The sequence below is a fragment of the Cyanistes caeruleus genome, chromosome 18 (assembly GCF_971803275.1).
Source record: "Cyanistes caeruleus chromosome 18, bCyaCae1.hap1.1, whole genome shotgun sequence".
Taxonomy (NCBI): Eukaryota; Metazoa; Chordata; class Aves; order Passeriformes; family Paridae; genus Cyanistes; species Cyanistes caeruleus.
The window spans coordinates 10,898,041-10,914,226 of NC_141718.1; the positions used below are offsets into that span (position 1 = coordinate 10,898,041).

Consider the following 16,186-nt stretch of genomic DNA (forward strand, 5'->3'; position numbering starts at 1 on the left):
TGTCTTTTTCTTTTCTTTTTTAATTCCCCCTGTCTCTATTTCTTCAGATTTGGATTTGTACAAGATAAATATTCGGCTTCTGCATTCAACTTCCCAGCAGAAAACAAGCCCCAGTATATTCATGTCACAGGTGAGCAATATTTGGGAGGCCCTGTGGCAAGAAGGAGATTATTACAAACAAGAGAACTATTTTACATGTGGTTTGTGTTTCATGTCAGTCATGTTGGTGCTGCTGTCCCTTAACCAGACGACAAGTAGGTGTGTCAGACAACACAAACCAGAAAACTGGAGGGGGCAGTATGAAAAGCACGAAGTGTTGCTGCTAATAAATGGTTTGAAATCTTGCTTTACAGTGGCTCTGAAACTTTTCTTTCCAAAAGATGAGGAAATTTTAAAAACTAAGGCAAAGCTTATTCCAAGGTGAATGTAAATGAATGTGTACCCAGAAGCTAGAAGGAGGGCAAGGTGTTGGGACAAGTCAGTGCTCTGTTCTCATGCTCAAGGTCTGATGTGGATCTGTCTCTCTCCATATAGATACATATATCCATATAGATAGTGTGGGAGACAGATCAAGCATTTTGGGTCCACTTGCTGGGATGTGAAAACAATGACAGGAAGGTTTGGAAAACTATAGGAGAGAAATGGAAATTGATGGGAAGTTTGCAAGATGCATCAGAGCCTGTATCTTTGCTTCATTCTGTGCTTGTAAGAGAAAGGCAGACAAAGTGCACTCCCTCCTGGTGTTGCAACTACAGGAAGAAGCAGCACCTAAGAGCCGAGGGGGAAAAGTGTATTCATTTTCTCTTGCTAAAAGGCAATTAAATGAAACTCAGGCCAGGATTGTTTCAGAGTTTAAGGGGTCAGCTACCAGCAGTAGGGCCTTAGGTCTGCCTCAGGCTGAAGTGCTGTCTGTTCCCTGCAGGGACAGTGTTTTTGCAGCTGCCATATTCCAAGAGGAAGTTTTCCAGCGGGCAGCAGCGGCGCCGGCGCAACTCCACCAGCTCCAGCAACCAGAACATGTTCTGTGAGGAGCGCATTGGCTACAACTGGGCCTACAACACCATGCTGACCAAAACCTGGCGCTCCAGTGCCACTGGCGACGAGAAGTTCGCAGACCGGCTGCTGAAAGACTTCACAGACTTCTGCTGGAACAAAGACAGCCGGCTTGTTATGTTCTGGACTGATTGTCTGGACAAGATGCATGCTAGTGCTCCGTGAATAGGGTTGTATCTCTTAGGGAGACAGCTAGAAGCTTTACCTTGTGGCAAGGAAGTAGATGTGAAGAGTCTCTCTGTTGGATTCATATTGAGGCTCCAAGAGGACCTGAGAAATATTGCTGTTGATATTCAACAGAATTTGATTAAGTGCTTGGAAAAAAAAAGAATTTAAGCTCTTGGCTTGCCAGTATCTGTCACCTGACCTCAGCTTGGTTTCAAGTAGCTACAGTCCTTGGTTAAAACTTCAGTTAGAGCAGAGGTAAAGGAGGGGAGGCCGCAAATGGTTTTCAAGGGCAGTCGGATTCAGCACAGTGTGATGGTATCAGCTTCTCGTCCCTGGAAATGATAAGTGCCCTTGGCATCTAATGTGCCTGGCAGCAGCCTGCCCCTTCCCCTTCCAAGGTGTGAATTGTGTGAATATGTAAGATAAGATGTGAGAGAAATTTTCATACATGTAAATAAGTAAAATGCAGAAAATTAAGTCACCTGATGTTTTGTTGTAACTCCACAGACAGCAGTACAGGATTGGTGATTAAAAGAAAACAATTGCTGAAAGAAAATACCGCTTTCTATGTTTAGCTCAAAGTTCAGTGCTGGTGCTTTGTCTTGCAATGGTGCAGAATTTTCTGTCTCCATGTCTGGATCACAGCAAGAGCAGGAAGCCAATTACTGTGTCACTGTCTTGCAAGGCCAGCACCGAAACCTAGAGAGAAATCGAGGGCCACTGAACACAAGTTGCTGCTCAGGCTTATGGGCAGGTTTCTAGAATGTGTCTGCGTGCAAGAGGAAGCTGTCTGCTCTCAAGTATGTATCCTTTGCTTTGCAGGGCCTGGGCAGGAGCGGGTTGTTTCAGCTCGGGGTTCGGCTGGGTCACAGCCGGCTCCCCGCCGTGCCGTGCCCGGGGGCTGGCGGCTCCTGCTGCGGGACGCTCGCTCATTGTTACATTGTCCTCGAGAAACCGGGCTCGGGGAGGACTGGCACCTTCACCCTGGCGTTCAGATTGATTCCAGGCAAATCGGAGCCGCTTCAGTGTTTTATCCCCTAAGCTGAGTCAGGATGATTCATCTGATTTTAGACAGCACCCACCTATAGAAGGTGGGTTTGAGCTGTGTGTCTCTTCATTCAGTCGCTCTAAGTGTGTCAAATTATCAGGGCTTGTCTGATCCCCATTAGCGACTTAAAAATACTCTTTACTACGAGAGGAACTCGCTGCCATCTATTCTATCCCATTCTACATCAGTTCTGCGGGCCGGCATTGGCTGCGCTCGGTGGAAGCTGGAGCGAGGTGGGGGTGGAGTGCAGGGGCAGCCCCGCCTGGGCGGCTCCGGGAGCCGCACCTGCCCCGCAGTGTCCCCGCAGTGTCCCCGCAGTGTCCCCGCAGTGTCCCCGCAGTGTCCCCGCAGTGCCCCCGCAGTGCCCCCGCAGCCGGCAGCGCTTGGACACTGAGCGATCCCACGGTGAGGACAGGGATGGGGAGAGGGAGCGGGGAGGAGCAGGAGCCGAGCCTCGCTGCGGGAGGACGGGGACGGGGCTGCCGCGTGTTCCTGCTCCTGCACTTCGAGCTCTTTCACAGCTTTTGCCCGGCGGCGCTGGAGCCGGCCCAAGGATGGACTGTCCTGGTGGGGAATGGCCTCGGCAAGTGTTTTACATCTTACGGTAACTGCCCGGGCCTGTCACATGCCAGTTTGGAGAAATTTCACAAAATTATTTTCACCTGAATGTCTCTAGACTTAACGTTATTTGTAGTTTTAACCTGTAAGCAGTGGATGTAAACTCTAGAGTTAGTCTCTGAGTTTTGGGGAAAGCTTAATATGTCTTTCTGAGCTCAGTTTTGTCAACTGCAAATCTGGTGTGTCTTTAGCTTTTCAGGGTTGCTTTAGGCCTAGTTTTATTTTAAGCAGCATGGTGAATTTCTTTCCTTTAAAAAAAAAAAGCATACCATAGAAGCTAAAAATAGGAGATTAAGAGTTTTATCTAACCACAACTTTGTGCATTGCATAGAAAAAGCTTCCAACAGGACATGATGATGAAGCAGTTCATGGCCATGTTAAAGAAGAATGAAAATAATCATCCCCCTTCCACCAAGCTGTTGAATCTAGCAGAACAGCTTTGCCAGGAGCTCCAGAGCTCATCTCCTGATCTGGAGAAGCTGGTTGGAGCTGTGATGGGATGCAAAAGCAAGACATACTTTCTCACTAACATCCACGTTGTCCGGGCTTGTGTGTCTGTTCATATCCATAAAGGGGAACATGATGCAGCCTGCAAACTCCTGAAGGTAGGGCTGTGCTCTTCAGTTCTTCATGGAAACAAAAAGCCATGTTAGAGAAACAGTAGATAGAGCTGTCAGTGCAGAAGTATCTTAACTGCAGCACATGGAGCACTTCCAGCTTGCCTAAGGCAGTGGAAGGGGATAGGTGTGCATTGTGACCTGAAACACAGGACAAAGCCTTTGCTGCAGGCACTTCGTGTTAGTCAGCCAAGGGGAAAAAGCTAACTGGGTGATTATGGGGTTGGTTGTAAAAGGATTTTTGTTCTGCTGTGGTTCTTGGAGTTTTTCACAATCCAAGGGCTCAGGACATAAAAGTGTGGGGAAGCCCAAGATTAGACCTTGGCAGGGTGGGAATACTTGGGGAAGGCTGGATGGTGCCACTCGAAGTGAGGAATTTTAGGCTTCTAGATCTGGTAGTGTTGACCTTTTCACCAGGGGAAAAGAAGTCCCTGTGTACATGAGAGAAGGTACAGCAAGCCATGAGCTTAGATAATGCTATTAGCTCTATCAAACCAGTAGGAATCCCTGAGTAAATTTCTGTTGAGGGTTTTCTCCTTTATACACGGTCTGAGTGACTCTCTGGAAAGGTTTGCTTATGCACAGTTTTGTTTTAGTGTTGCAAGGCAGAAGAGAAGAAAGAGCTGGTGCAACTTTGGCATGAGATTCACTACCAGAGGTTTATGGAGGAACACAAGACACATTTTCTGACACCACTGCAGAAATTCCGCTGCAGGAAGAGGTACTGCATAGTGGGGAATCCAAGATGTTTTTCTCTGTAGTTTTCAGATGCAGGGGCTACAGATGCAGAGGCTGGTTTCACACCTCAAGATGCTGCTTCTTTGAGCTTGGTTTTTCTTGGTATTTTGACCACTTTTGTAATGTGAGGAAATTCCCATGAAGGTGAATTATTCCTTTTGGGTCCTTTTTAACCCCATTTTCTCCTGTGTACAGGAATCCTCCACCCACTTCCCTTTGTCCTGAAGGTTTGAAGACTCGAAACTATTCACAGGAAGTACGCCAGCACCTGCACAGGTTTGCTGCAGAGGTGACAGCAAATCCAAACAAGAAACAGCGGGTAGGGATATGCTAGGGATACTTCCAATCAAGTCTCTTTGTCACAGAAAAGCAGGACACTGTGATCAGGAGTCAATTTCCGGTTTAATTTCTGAATCCTTGTTTTTTTGTTGAAATGAGCCTTGTTGAAGGCTCATTGGGGCTGGAATTCCTCATATTTGATCTTTCCTTGAAAGTTTCTTTAAAAAATAATCAGGTTCATGCTAAGTTATTTCTCTTGCTGTGGATAAAAAGTTGAGGGACAATAAATTCCTCACTGGGTTTTTTAACAATTCAAATTTTGTAGTGATTGAGCATAGGTAGCCAAACAGCCATCACTCAGCAGAGCTCTATTACAGTGATAGATAGTTCTGAGTTGACTGAGTAACAGCCTATGTAAAATTGCACTTTGTTCACCAGAGCATATTTTATGCTGACTTTTCAAATGCTGGTAATTTGCTGTGATAACACAATAGGCTGTGTTGGTGTATGCATGGATCTACCTTCTTTGGATATGGACAGGTTTGTAATGGAAGAGATGTGTGAATGAAATTAATAAGCACTGTTGGTCACTACCTTGCCAGGTGAGGGCTTCAGACTTCAGTGTCTGCCTGTGTGAAGCTGTCATTCTGTGGGAGGAGCATGCTTTGGTGAGGGTGTTATCTGGTGGGCAGCATGGGATAGCAGTGGAAAGGAAGCCTTAGCAAACAAATTGTCTGGGAGTGCAGGGTGCAATTTGTGTTTTCTTTCAACTGAGTTTATAAAATCTCCTCAATCAGATGTGCTAGACCTATTGGAGACCTACTGAGTAAATGTCTCTGGCTTTGGAAGGTCTTTTGCTGGACTGCTTTTGGAACTGAAGGGAAATGCCTAATTATTTGGAAGTGATTTTTTTCTTTTCCCCCCTTGATTTCCCCCTGTGCCTGGGTTTGCAGGACAGATTGGCTCAGGACATGAACCTGCAGCCAACTCAGGTCTATAATTGGTTTGCAAATTATCGACGTCGAAAATCCCGCCTCCTTCATGTGAAAGTGTCCAACAATTCATGTCCTGAGAAGGCTTCAGCTCACAAAGAGCCACAGGATAAAGGATCCAACGCTCCACCAACTGCAGGTTTGTCTCTTCCTAATGGGTTCAGGATGTGATCCAGAGAGGTGAATATCAATTTTAAATTCCCTCAGGAACTGGGGAAGGATATTGCTTCTCCAGAACAGCATTATGTGCTGATGGGTGGATGGAAGTGGATGCTGGAGAACTCTGCTTCAGTGGAGTGTCTCACTGTTGGGCTCCAGGCTGTTGCTCCAGAGGAGCAGACACTGCTACAGCCTGTGCAACAACAGGTGAAAGGAGATGCCTGGCTTTAAAGAGGCACCAAATGAAATAGATGGGAAGCAGCAGGTTTTAGCTCTCGGATTCTGGAATCAGGGCAGTGTACTCCAGAAAAACCCAGTATTTCCGTGTCCTTCAACAGACACTTAACCAAACTTCAGTCACAAGGAACATAAGGGTCTTGCTGCATTTGGCAGATTGGGCTTGTTTTGTTGCCTTTTGGAGTAATCATTAGTGGTGTTACACCTGCCTGGCCTGCACCTTACAGATGGATCTCCTGTGGGCATCAGCCCTGAGCAAATGGATATAACCCTCATGCCCTGTGAGCCAGGACAGGAGCAGCCTCCTGAAGGAGAGTATTTAAATATGCTGGAATCCAGGTGATGTATGGCATCTTTACAGTGAAAGTTCATAAATGAAACAACATAAATGTATTTATGGAACTGACTTCCTTGTCAGTTCCATGGGGACATCACTTAGGAGCCTGGCCACCTTTGGTGGAAATGTTCCATGTCAAGTCAGACAATTTATCTCCCAGCTGTGGAGGGCAGGATTCAGAGGTTTAGCTGTGGGGGGGTCTCCTTTTGGCAAAGCAATATGTCTGGCTGATTCATTTTTTCCATCATTGCAGCTGTATGCAGAGCCCTGAGCTGTTGTATGAAGCTGGAACAAGCATGGTTTTGTGCACCACTCACAGCGCTGAACAACCTGTACCTTTTGGCACTGAGGCTGTGATGGAACCACAAACCTGCTCTGGCTCTCCTGTGCTGCTGCCTGGAGAAGCAGTGAGCAGGGCTGCTGCCAGCTTCTGTCAGGAGAGCTTTGTCCTGTGCTCTTATGAGCCCCTTTCCGTTGTGAATTATTGTCTGCCCATGTGGTGGGCCCCTTACAGCACTGGAGGAGTCTTTGGCTCTGTGTGGACCCCAGTTGTAGAAGGTTAGTAAAACTGCACTCAGATTGTTGACCTTAAGACTTTCCAAGCTTCTCTTCCCATTCTGGAAAACACTTGCTCACTTAAGTGTCCTGATGAAGGACAGCAGGGCTTGTTTTGAGTTTTGGAATTCTACTTCTCACTGGTAATTCAGTGAGAAAATCTGTTGATTTAAGGTGTTGACATTCTTACCTATTCTTTTGGCTAAACTGTAACCACTTCCATAAGATAGTGATGGATTCCTTTTAGTATTTCCATTGAGAGAGTTCCTCCAGTTGTCTGCTCACCTTGTCCTTTTGCAAGCTCCTGGGTTTTTAATGCCTGTCATCATTAAGATATTGCCTGAGGAAAGTTGGGGAGCTTCTTAACTGACATGATGCTTGTCTTCAAGCATGTGTTCTCACTTTCCTCCCTCTTGCTGTTTTTTCTCTCTTCCTCTTTTGTCTTCTTCCTGTCCAGTCATGTTCAGCATTCCCACCATCTCTTTTCTTCTCCCTGTTCTTCAGAATAGGCTTGATAGAATGCATAAGGGATGTCCACTTGCTTTTGCTGTAGGTCTGTAGAGCAGGAAGGGCTGTAACTGCCATTCCCCCAGGCCCTGGTGTGTGTGGAGCAAGGACAGAAGGAATAGCTGGGTCAGAGGTGGGACTGTGTTATCTGTATCTGTACTTGTGTTTAATACGAGCATTTATTTCAGCAGGTATCAGAGCTCCCTTGAGCACAGCCCCTCAGGGTGGCTGTGTTGAAGCCAGTTCAGAAAGAATCATTCAGCAGTCAGATTTACAGGATGAAAGCTTAATCCTTAGAGGAGGACAGCTAGGGACCCTGGAATCTATTCCCCACAGGTAAAGGGAGGGAAAGCACAGGGCTGCCTAAAGCCAGGAATGAAAGTGATGCTGTGAGTCCAGCCATGTCTTGATACCCCGTTGAAGAGAGTTGCAGAAATGCTGACACACCTCATTCCCAGGAACTGCTTCTCCTTGTGTCCATTCTTTGCCAGTATTTATATCTGTGCATGGATAATGTTGTCAAAGTGTATATGTGTGTGTGTGTGCCACAAAGGAGATTTGGAATCGGCCTAATCAAAAAAGATGTGACACCCTGTTTTTAGGCAGGTTCAGTTTCTGAACTATTTGCTTGGTTTTGACAGAAAAGCATAACCTGTACTGATCCCCAGTGAGGGCTGGTTCTGTGGGCTTGCTTGGTAGGGCCTGTACTTAATCCTAAAATAGTTTTTGTAGCTTCACAACCCCATGACAAGATTATTCCATAGTGCAAGCTTTCCAGATTGGAAGGTGGAAAGACAGGCACTGTTCTCTCTTTCTGTTTTCCACCTATAACAAAGGCTTCAGATTTCAGATTTTCTCTGGGAATTGAGAGAAATCCAGAGAATGCAAAACAACAAAAATTCATGCCATTTTCCATATGTTATACAACTTCCATAATGTTACATAAAAATGAACACAATAAACATAGACATTATGGGCTTCCTTTAATTTACTGATCTGCAAGACAGAGCAGGAGCAGAAGCCCCATTTTGTGACCCTTCTGCTTGACACAGCATTTGTGCCAGCATGACACTGTCAGTATGTCAAAAAGGCAGGTAGAAAAAGCTTGATTCCCATTTTAAAAGTGAGGAAGAAGAGGCACAGAAGGCTTTGTGGCTTGTTAAAGAACAAGTAAATGAAGTGATTCACTGGAGATAAAGACTGGTGAGACTTTGGCCCCAGTTCCCTGCTGAAAACATTTCTGCCTTTTACCCGTTTCCCACTTGGCCTGGTGCCTTGTTCACATTCATGCCAGACTCCTTGCTCTGAATTGCTGGGGAGAACCCAGGTCAGGCACTGTAAACCTGTTTTAGGTTTGCAATGTTTTAAAACCTATGTTTTAGGATTCAGAGTTTTAAAGAGTGGCTAAAGATCATGAAAGATCAGCAAGCCTTGCTGGCAATATTTTGGCTGGATTTAAAATTGCATGTTCTGACTCTGGAGTGAGCTCATGTTTATTTTTAAAATATGTTCTGCCAGTAGAAGAAATCTATGGTGAATGTCTCCTTGTTGGGTATGTCAGTGTAGCAGGCATCCACACACCCTTTATCATGTTCCTGTGAGGGGCAGGACTTGCTGCTTTGTTGGCACCTTTTGGTGAGGACATAGTTACTTGAACCCTATTTGTAAATCCTCTTTAGTGGCCTGGCCCAGCTCCCCCCAAAACCTTGACCTCCTCAAAATTCCATGAATGCTATAGAACATCAATCTTTTTCAGAAGTGAGTGATACTTAGGCTGCAATTTCATTCTGCAGTTTCTCTCTAGGGAGCCAGGAGAGCTCATGTGGGTAGTCTTGGGCAAGATCACTGCTCAGTCAGTGAGGACCACTCAGAGCCCTCCAACAGAGGCAGGGATTAGAGAAGAGTATTGTTACCAGAGTCCTCTTGAGCAATGAACACCACTCCTCTGGGAACTCATGGGGGCAACAGATCAAACTGTGAGGCAAATGGGTGTTGCTGTCCTGGAAGGACAGGGCAGTGGTGTTATCCTGGTTTTAGACGTAAGAGTAACACAAAGAGAAGGAAATTATTTAGCCAAGATCACCTATTTGGAATGGACTTGGTGTTATGCTCTCCTTGCTTCCTGAGCACTGGGATAGAGCTACAAGTCAGCCAAAGGACCCTTAGTCTGGTTGTCTCATTTTTAAAGATGCTCACCTGGAAAGGACATGGCCTCAAAGCTTATCAGAACAATTCCTGTTGATTTCTTTCATGGGCTTTTTACAGCCACTCCTACGCACTTGGGCTGTGTCCAAACCTCTTCTGCTCTACAGGGCTGTGAGGTGGGAGTGTGAGAGGGAGCCAGGCTGGAAGCTGACTGTCTCCATCTGCTTCTGCTGCCTGAGAGGAGGGTTTGATCCAGATAGCAGACTGGAAGTCCCTGTGGGACACCAAGCAGATGCTCCCCTTTACGGATAGTGATGGCGTATCCTCTTCACTCTGCAACTTGGGACAGGTGGAACATAGCCCAGCTAATGGTTCTTTTGCAGAATGGAAATCTCATGCCTTCCATTTCAGAAAGAAAAGCACACTGAGCTCTATGGAGCAAGGCATTCTGTATTTATGAGCCAGCATATTGATTAAGAAAATGTCAGTGCCGAGATGTTCATGGCAGCTTACAGCTTCTGCCTGCATTTCTGGGATTCCAGCTCAGAGTGCTGGGATTCCTCCTGATGTTAGGCTCTCCCCTCTGGACAACCCAGCATCCTGACAGCAGCATGCAGCAAGTCCCAAACCTACCAACAGAGGCTACTTTTTGGTGTGTTGCATAACTGAAATGCAGAACTCGTTGCTAAGGGCACTGTGCATGTTGGTGTAAGTGGGCTGTGAAAAAGCATGAGACAAATTCTTGAGAGGGTGGGAGAGGGAATTGAGCCCATTTGTCATTAGGAAATGTGACTCTGAATGCAGTCTCCAGCAGAGGAGCCCCAAGGCTGGTTGCTGGAACCTGGGGAGCATTCCAAGGGAGGGTGACTTGGCACTTATCCTGTTGGTTCTTTTTTCCTGTACTCTGCTAGTGAGCACCTCTTGTCTGGGCCTCTATGGACACTCACCTATGGCACCTTGGGCAATGCCTGCTGGTGGTACAGGGAGTGTTGTTGCATTAGAGAGACTGTTGAGTTGTGATGATGGGGGAGAACATCCCACTGTCTGCTACTTGACCCAGTGCCCACAGACTGATCTGTTTTGAGAGGCTGGCAGAGCCTCCAGGGGAGTGTGGATGGGGAAGTCGCATCCCCAGACCTCACTGGTGGCCTTGGAAAGCTGTAGCAGAAGTGTAGCCAATGTTGTGTCTATGTCTAAAGCCACATATTTTGACTCTTAAGGTCTCTGCTTTTAAAACATGTTCCAGGAGTGAGACATTTTGGTAGACACCTCTTTGTTTATGGAGAGTGTTTTGGGGCAGAAGGAAAATTGCAAACTGAGATGTGATTCCCTATATGTTGCTCCTGGTCAGAGCAGTCTTCCCACTGCAGAATGTGCATTTTCAGACCATAAGAATTTTGAGAAATGGTGCAGGTGTGTAGACAACAGAATGCTGTCAAATGAATGGTCTTGCTAACAGCCCCTCTTGTCCTGCTGCAAAACATTACAGTAAGTGGCAAATAGAGCATAAATACAAATGCACCTGGATATAATATTTTTTTTTCCAGTTCCTCTCAGACTGTGTTTGGCAAGCCTCAAAGCCCACATGTTTCTGCAGCCTATGTGGAAGAAAGCCAAGCCCTGGGACAAAGCCAGGTAAGAACACACCTAAAGTTCAGAGAAAGGAGCTCTGTACACATGATCCCCTGCAGCTCTCTCAGAGAAGATGTGAATTCTCATATCATATTCAGTATCAAACATGTTTGATCTAAGCATAGCTTCTGAGTTATAGTTCAGAGCAAGCTAGGCATTCCCTGGGTGCTGTCCAACAGATAGTGGAAGGAAAGGTGGTTTTGTTATTTTTTTTTTCCCTACTTGAATTGCTTATCAGACCCTAATTTTACTAAATGTGTCATTGAAATGGTGGCCAAAAGAGCCAGTGCAGATCCAAAGTGTAGTTTAAATTTTCAGTAATGGAGTGCTCACCTATAGAACAATCACACAAAGATGGCTGCTTGAGGTCCTCCCCCCTAAACTGTTTTGCACAATTTGATTCTGTTCCCTCAGACCTCTTAAAATGTTTAGTGTAATTTTCATTTGTAAGTCTGTTTTATGGTTGAGGAAAAGGGATTCTGCACTGTTCTGGGATGGCTGATAGCAGTATTCAGAACAGTGTGAGTATTGGCTGGGATAAAGAAGGTAGTTCCGTGCTGTGGGTGCAGTCTGTGTGCCTTCTGATGGGGACTTCAAGGCAGTAGAGAATACAAGTTAGGAATCTTGTGCTTTCAAGGGGATGGGAGCACAGGTCTGAATTGTTACCTAAAAACAGGACCCAAGAAAACCTTGTCTAAGGTGTACATTGATATATTTTTTGGCTTCATGTGTGTTGGTCAAAGAGTCAGTCAGTGTTCACTGCTGTTTCCCTTGCAGTGTGAGCTGCTGGGGAAAACCTTTTCAAAAGAGATTACAAAAAGCAGGACCCATATCTGCTGGCCTCATTATGAGAAGTGGCTGCAGCTCTGAGGGCAGTAACAGAACCTCTTTTGAGCCTCTGAAAGCATCAATATAAAGATCTGTATCTTGGAAAGTGGCCTTTTTACCAGCCATAATGTAAGCCAGACGAGAAGGAAAGCTTTGGGCATTAATAATGAATGAGCCTTTTCTAAGATTCCCAGAGCAGGTCGTCTCTAGCTAGTCTTCATCTTGCTGTTCTGCATTCTTGCACTGATTTTGCAGTGGTGAAGAAACATGACACTCAATACACTATGGGCTGGGGAGCAAGAATACTGAGTGATGCTTGTAGATGTCAAATGAGACATCTTCAAATCTTTGTAATAATTACTCAGTTCAGGAATTCAGAAAAGCAATTTTGCATATTTTAGTGTGTGCCTTAGGAAGAGTGTGAATGGGTAAATGATTTTACAGCATTTCTACAGACTTCCTGGGCACTTTGCTTCTTGCTGAATCAACTTACTCTCGGCTTGTGGCAAGAATATGCAGATATTTGGTTCCTATGTCTGAATCACAGAGGTGCAGATAAGAACTTTGTTTTGTGCACATGACTCAGTTTGCTTTTTGTTGGTCATGCATCCTGTTAGAACCAAAATGAGTATAAAATAAAAGCAATTTATTAATTTTGGGGATATTTCTTTCTCTCCCTGAGCAGAGCTCCCTTGCTCAGGACATAATTTCCTTAATTTTTAATTCCTGTCTTACCCTCTGTCAGTTGCTGGCTTTTATAGGAGCTAAAGCCTAGGGCAGAGGGAAGGGAATGGCTCTGCTCTGAATTCCTGGGAGATGGATTGTGCACGGATTGTGCTCATCACTTCCACACACCCACTGATGGATTACTCTACCTGAACTTGGAGGGGAGGAAGGCCTTTGTCACTTCATGCACACAGCCCTGACCAGTGACATTTCCTCCCATCACACACCTTGTGCTGCTGTCTGCCCAAAGGAGCTCTTCGACAAAAAGCAACTGTGTTAAAAATCATATCTAGTGAGGCTTTTCTACCTTCCTGTGTCTTTCAGGTTCTGGAGGATCCAGCTGTTGACTCACTAGATCTGTTCCAGGCAGCATGCCTGCTCTATGAAATTTCTAGCAGTAAAAAACGTGAACCGATGTGACCTGCCTGCAGATACAATCCATGTGTCTGTGCTTCCCTGGGAAACACCTCATTCCTTCCTTTTTTTTTTTGATGGAAGAGGAGTTTAACAGGGAGATTGAATAGTGTGAGGGAGAAGGATGGAGGTGTTTCCAATAGTTACAAAAGTTGGTTTGGTTACAGTTTTATTAAGAATTTTAGGATAGAAGAAAGCAAAAGTGCACTGTGGACTGTAGGTTTTTGCTGGAGTGGTCTGAAGCTGCACTGTAGATGTTAAAATTATCAAGGCGCTGGTTCTGTGGCAGTAACATAGATCTGATCATGGCACTGGCCAGATCCGAGTCCTTGGTTGCGTCGTGAAGGTAAATGAAGCTCCTGTGCTCAAAGGAGTAAAATTTGGTTATATTGCCTTGCAGTGGATATTGGGACAACCTTTTCTCAGGCTTGGAAAATAAGGTCTCATGTTAATGTATTTCTTTTCCCTGCCCTCCTGTTGTACTGTAGGGTGTAACTTCTGGAGTGTTCCATACTCTGTAGTGCCACAGGTGACACAAATGAGCACAGCAGAATTTTCAGTGCTAGGGCATGCCATTGTTTTGCTGTTTTAATACAAGAAGTAGCAAGGCAGGCCCTTCCTGCAGCTTTAAAACTAATTCTGCAAGTTAGGGTGGGTTTTTGGGTTTTTTCCTGAAGTGTTACTGTTTTTAAAAAATTCTGTATATTGCAAAAGGGGTCCCCTTTGCCAAATCTCCAGCCCGGAGATACAGGGAGAAGATGCCTCCTTTACCTTGTTACGAAGTTTTCAAATAAAGATTTTCACTTACTGTTTCTCCAGGGTTCATTTTTTTCAAGGTAAGGGTGAGAAGTGATAATTTTCACATGGTAATTATGTATTAAAAACGCAGGACCAGCTGCCCTGGGAACACTTGTGCGTGCTGAGAGCCTGAAGCCTCCACTATTTTGGAGGATCTCACTAAGAAATGCCCCTTTCTTGTTTGTGTTGGGAACAGAGGTGCTTGGCGGGTCACACACGTTATCGTTTATTGCCGTCAAGAGCGGGGCCATCACTGAATCCGGGCATTTGTACAGGGAGCAAAGATGCCAGGCTCGTAGGGCCCGCACGACCCCCCGTGAGGTGAGGGACGAGCCCGCCCTGCCCTCACAGCCGCGGCCACCGCCCGCCCGCTCTCCTCCGCTCGGGGCTGTTCCCGCCGCCCGCCGCCGCCTCCCCATTGGTCCGCGGCCGCCAGCAACAGCGCCAGATATATCCTGCCGCGCCCTGATTGGCTGCCGCCTCCCGCCGAGCCATAGCAACAGCGGGGCGCGCGGGCCGGGGGGGGCTGAGGCTGAGGGAGCGGCGGGACCCTGAGGGGCGGTGGATGCACGGGGGCCGCCGCCACGGCCACGCCCGGTGAAAATCCATTCACGCCCGGTGAAAACCCGTTCTCCGGGCGCTGTCACCATCGTTTCTGCGGCCCGCGGTGGAAAGGAGACGGGACACGGTCAGGAGCCAGCCAGCGACCCGGCTCCATGCAGAGGCAGCAGCCCCATAGCAAAATTCCCACTGGATCTTGCTGGGCTGCTGTCTGAGATCCCAAATAAGGTACTTTAGTTTTCATCCCTGCTGATATGACATGTCACTACAATGACTGTGATTTAGCCAGCCCAGTGGTACGTGATACATGTGGATGAAAGCCAGGGAGGTTACACTTCCCTGCTGTTGAAGATGTATTGGAGCAAAGAGGGATGACGCCTCTCTTACAATGAGATGTATTTTCAGTTCCTTTCAAATACTTAGTTCTGTTTCCTGTCAGAGGAGATAAGATTAGATTAACATTGCCTGTATAGAAATTTTAGATAACTGTCATTCTATATAGTTTCTTTTCTAAGAAGGGAACCCATGCTAGGAAATGCAGGTATTTTGGCTTGGCATAAAAGTGACATTTGTTCTACCACTTTAACAACACCAGTGTCCTAAGACCTTGTAAGTTTTTAAAATAGTTCAAGAACACAGTTGTTTTGAGTTTTTAGTTAAAAAGAAGCGGCTCAATTCAGCAAAATTCCTCAGGAGTGCTAGAACAACAAGTTTCTTTTCCAAAATTAAATTTGAAAAAGGATTTTCAGCTAAAGCAGAATTAAAGCCTTTTCTCTTATACTTAATGAATTTAATTTCTGAATTTGGTACAGTTGTTCTCTGGAGGGCAACTGAATTTTCTAGGTCGTTTCCCAGGTGAAATAACTTATTACTTTTCTGTAAATTTATGTTAGACAATTCAAAGTTTGATATGTAAAATCAAGCAAATTAAAAATATTTCCCTTTAAGAGATGCAAAGTCAAGTGGTTGAAGTACAGTGTATTTTGGCCCACTATAGCCCCATGTCACCGGGATATTGAAAATGCACAAAGCACTTTTGAGGATCTAATTGCATTTGGACAGGAATTTGCAAGTGGTGCCTACATATGATCTCACAGGCCTTGGCCATGCTGGGTTAGAGGCGCTGGGCAGGATTCAAGGGTGGGCTGCTGCTTCCCCATCCATGAGCCAGAACAGACCTGGTGCCTGGCCATGCAGGAGGGGAAGAGAACAAGTGAATCTTTGCTGAATACACCTTTTGACCTTCTCTGCTTGTGCTGCTGGCTCGAGTTAGTCTTCCAGGGAGAGCCTAGTGGAGTTCTTTCCATTGTATTCACATTGGGGTAGCAACTTGTTTGATTTGTGTCTCACCTCATTTTGGTTTCCTAGATGTGATTCGTGTCCCCATCATGTTCTGCTTTCCCTGTCCTACCATCTGTAGCAAGCTCTGGGTGTGTTTATGTTGTTCTTCCTTGGAGCTGTACTTGGAAGCATGCTGAGCATGTGGCTGACCTGCCCTGAGCTGAATGTGCAGTACCTGCTGTTGTCATTCCTCCTCCACATGGCATGGCCTAGCAAAGGAAGGAGCTTGCCCTAGATAGAAAAAAAAAAGTTATTTTTATCCTAAAATGCATATAAGAGCCCAAAGTACAGTGCCTGTATGTATTCATTGGTCACAGAAAGGGGATAGAAATCTAGGAGCACTTTCAGAAGTTCTGTTACTTGGCTCTTCCGGAGCTGAGAGAGACACTTTCCCAATAGGCAGCATCCATGTTTTCCAGCACTGCTGCTAAAA

The 16,186-nt window shown here is 45.8% G+C and overlaps 2 protein-coding genes and 1 long non-coding RNA gene across 34 annotated transcripts in view; 2 read left to right on the top strand and 1 right to left on the bottom strand.

Moving 5' to 3' along the window:
* DEPDC5 (DEP domain containing 5, GATOR1 subcomplex subunit) overlaps positions 1-1,777 on the top strand; it is a 40,668-nt gene extending 38,891 nt beyond the window's left edge. For all 24 annotated transcript variants that reach the window (XR_015277678.1, XR_015277676.1, XR_015277677.1 and 21 more), the window contains 2 exons: positions 48-130; positions 923-1,777. Coding sequence is in view for 21 of the 24 variants with exons in the window: in XM_086855564.1 (XP_086711690.1) it covers positions 48-130; positions 923-1,218 (379 nt within the window). In the remaining 3 variants the exon portion in view is untranslated. The remainder of the gene's footprint in view (positions 1-47; positions 131-922) is intronic.
* Positions 1,308-13,865, top strand: ANHX (anomalous homeobox). 9 transcript variants are annotated; one of them, XM_086855662.1, is made up of 10 exons: positions 1,308-2,312; positions 3,219-3,492; positions 4,101-4,225; positions 4,438-4,561; positions 5,475-5,652; positions 6,137-6,248; positions 6,500-6,804; positions 7,500-7,644; positions 11,001-11,088; positions 12,964-13,865. In XM_086855662.1, the coding sequence occupies exons 2-10, from the start codon at positions 3,238-3,240 to the stop codon at positions 13,057-13,059; spliced, it is 1,428 nt and encodes a 475-aa protein (XP_086711788.1). In that variant the 5' UTR covers positions 1,308-2,312; positions 3,219-3,237; the 3' UTR covers positions 13,060-13,865. The 9 variants fall into 9 exon arrangements, with proteins under 9 accessions (XP_086711788.1, XP_086711786.1, XP_086711789.1 ...); XM_086855661.1 differs by having other exon boundaries at positions 1,816-2,021; positions 7,497-7,644; XM_086855660.1 differs by lacking the exon at positions 12,964-13,865 and having other exon boundaries at positions 1,561-2,312; positions 7,497-7,644; positions 11,001-11,291.
* LOC147649941 (uncharacterized) lies at positions 13,206-14,241 on the bottom strand. Its single transcript, XR_015277700.1, has 2 exons — positions 13,862-14,241; positions 13,206-13,412 (listed from the first exon to the last, which is right to left on the bottom strand). It is a non-coding gene; the product is annotated as an uncharacterized LOC147649941 (long non-coding RNA).
* Positions 14,242-16,186: the final 1,945 nt, after the last annotated feature.

Coding starts and splice junctions, on each gene's coding strand:
- ANHX (XM_086855660.1), top strand. CDS start 3,238: ATGATGATGAAGCAGTTCATGGCCATGTTAAAGAAGAATGAAAATAAT. Junction 5,653..6,136: donor CAACGCTCCACCAACTGCAG/GTTTGTCTCTTC, acceptor TGCACCTTACAG/ATGGATCTCCTGTGGGCATC. Junction 7,645..11,000: donor CTGGAATCTATTCCCCACAG/GTAAAGGGAGGG, acceptor TTTTTTTTCCAG/TTCCTCTCAGACTGTGTTTG.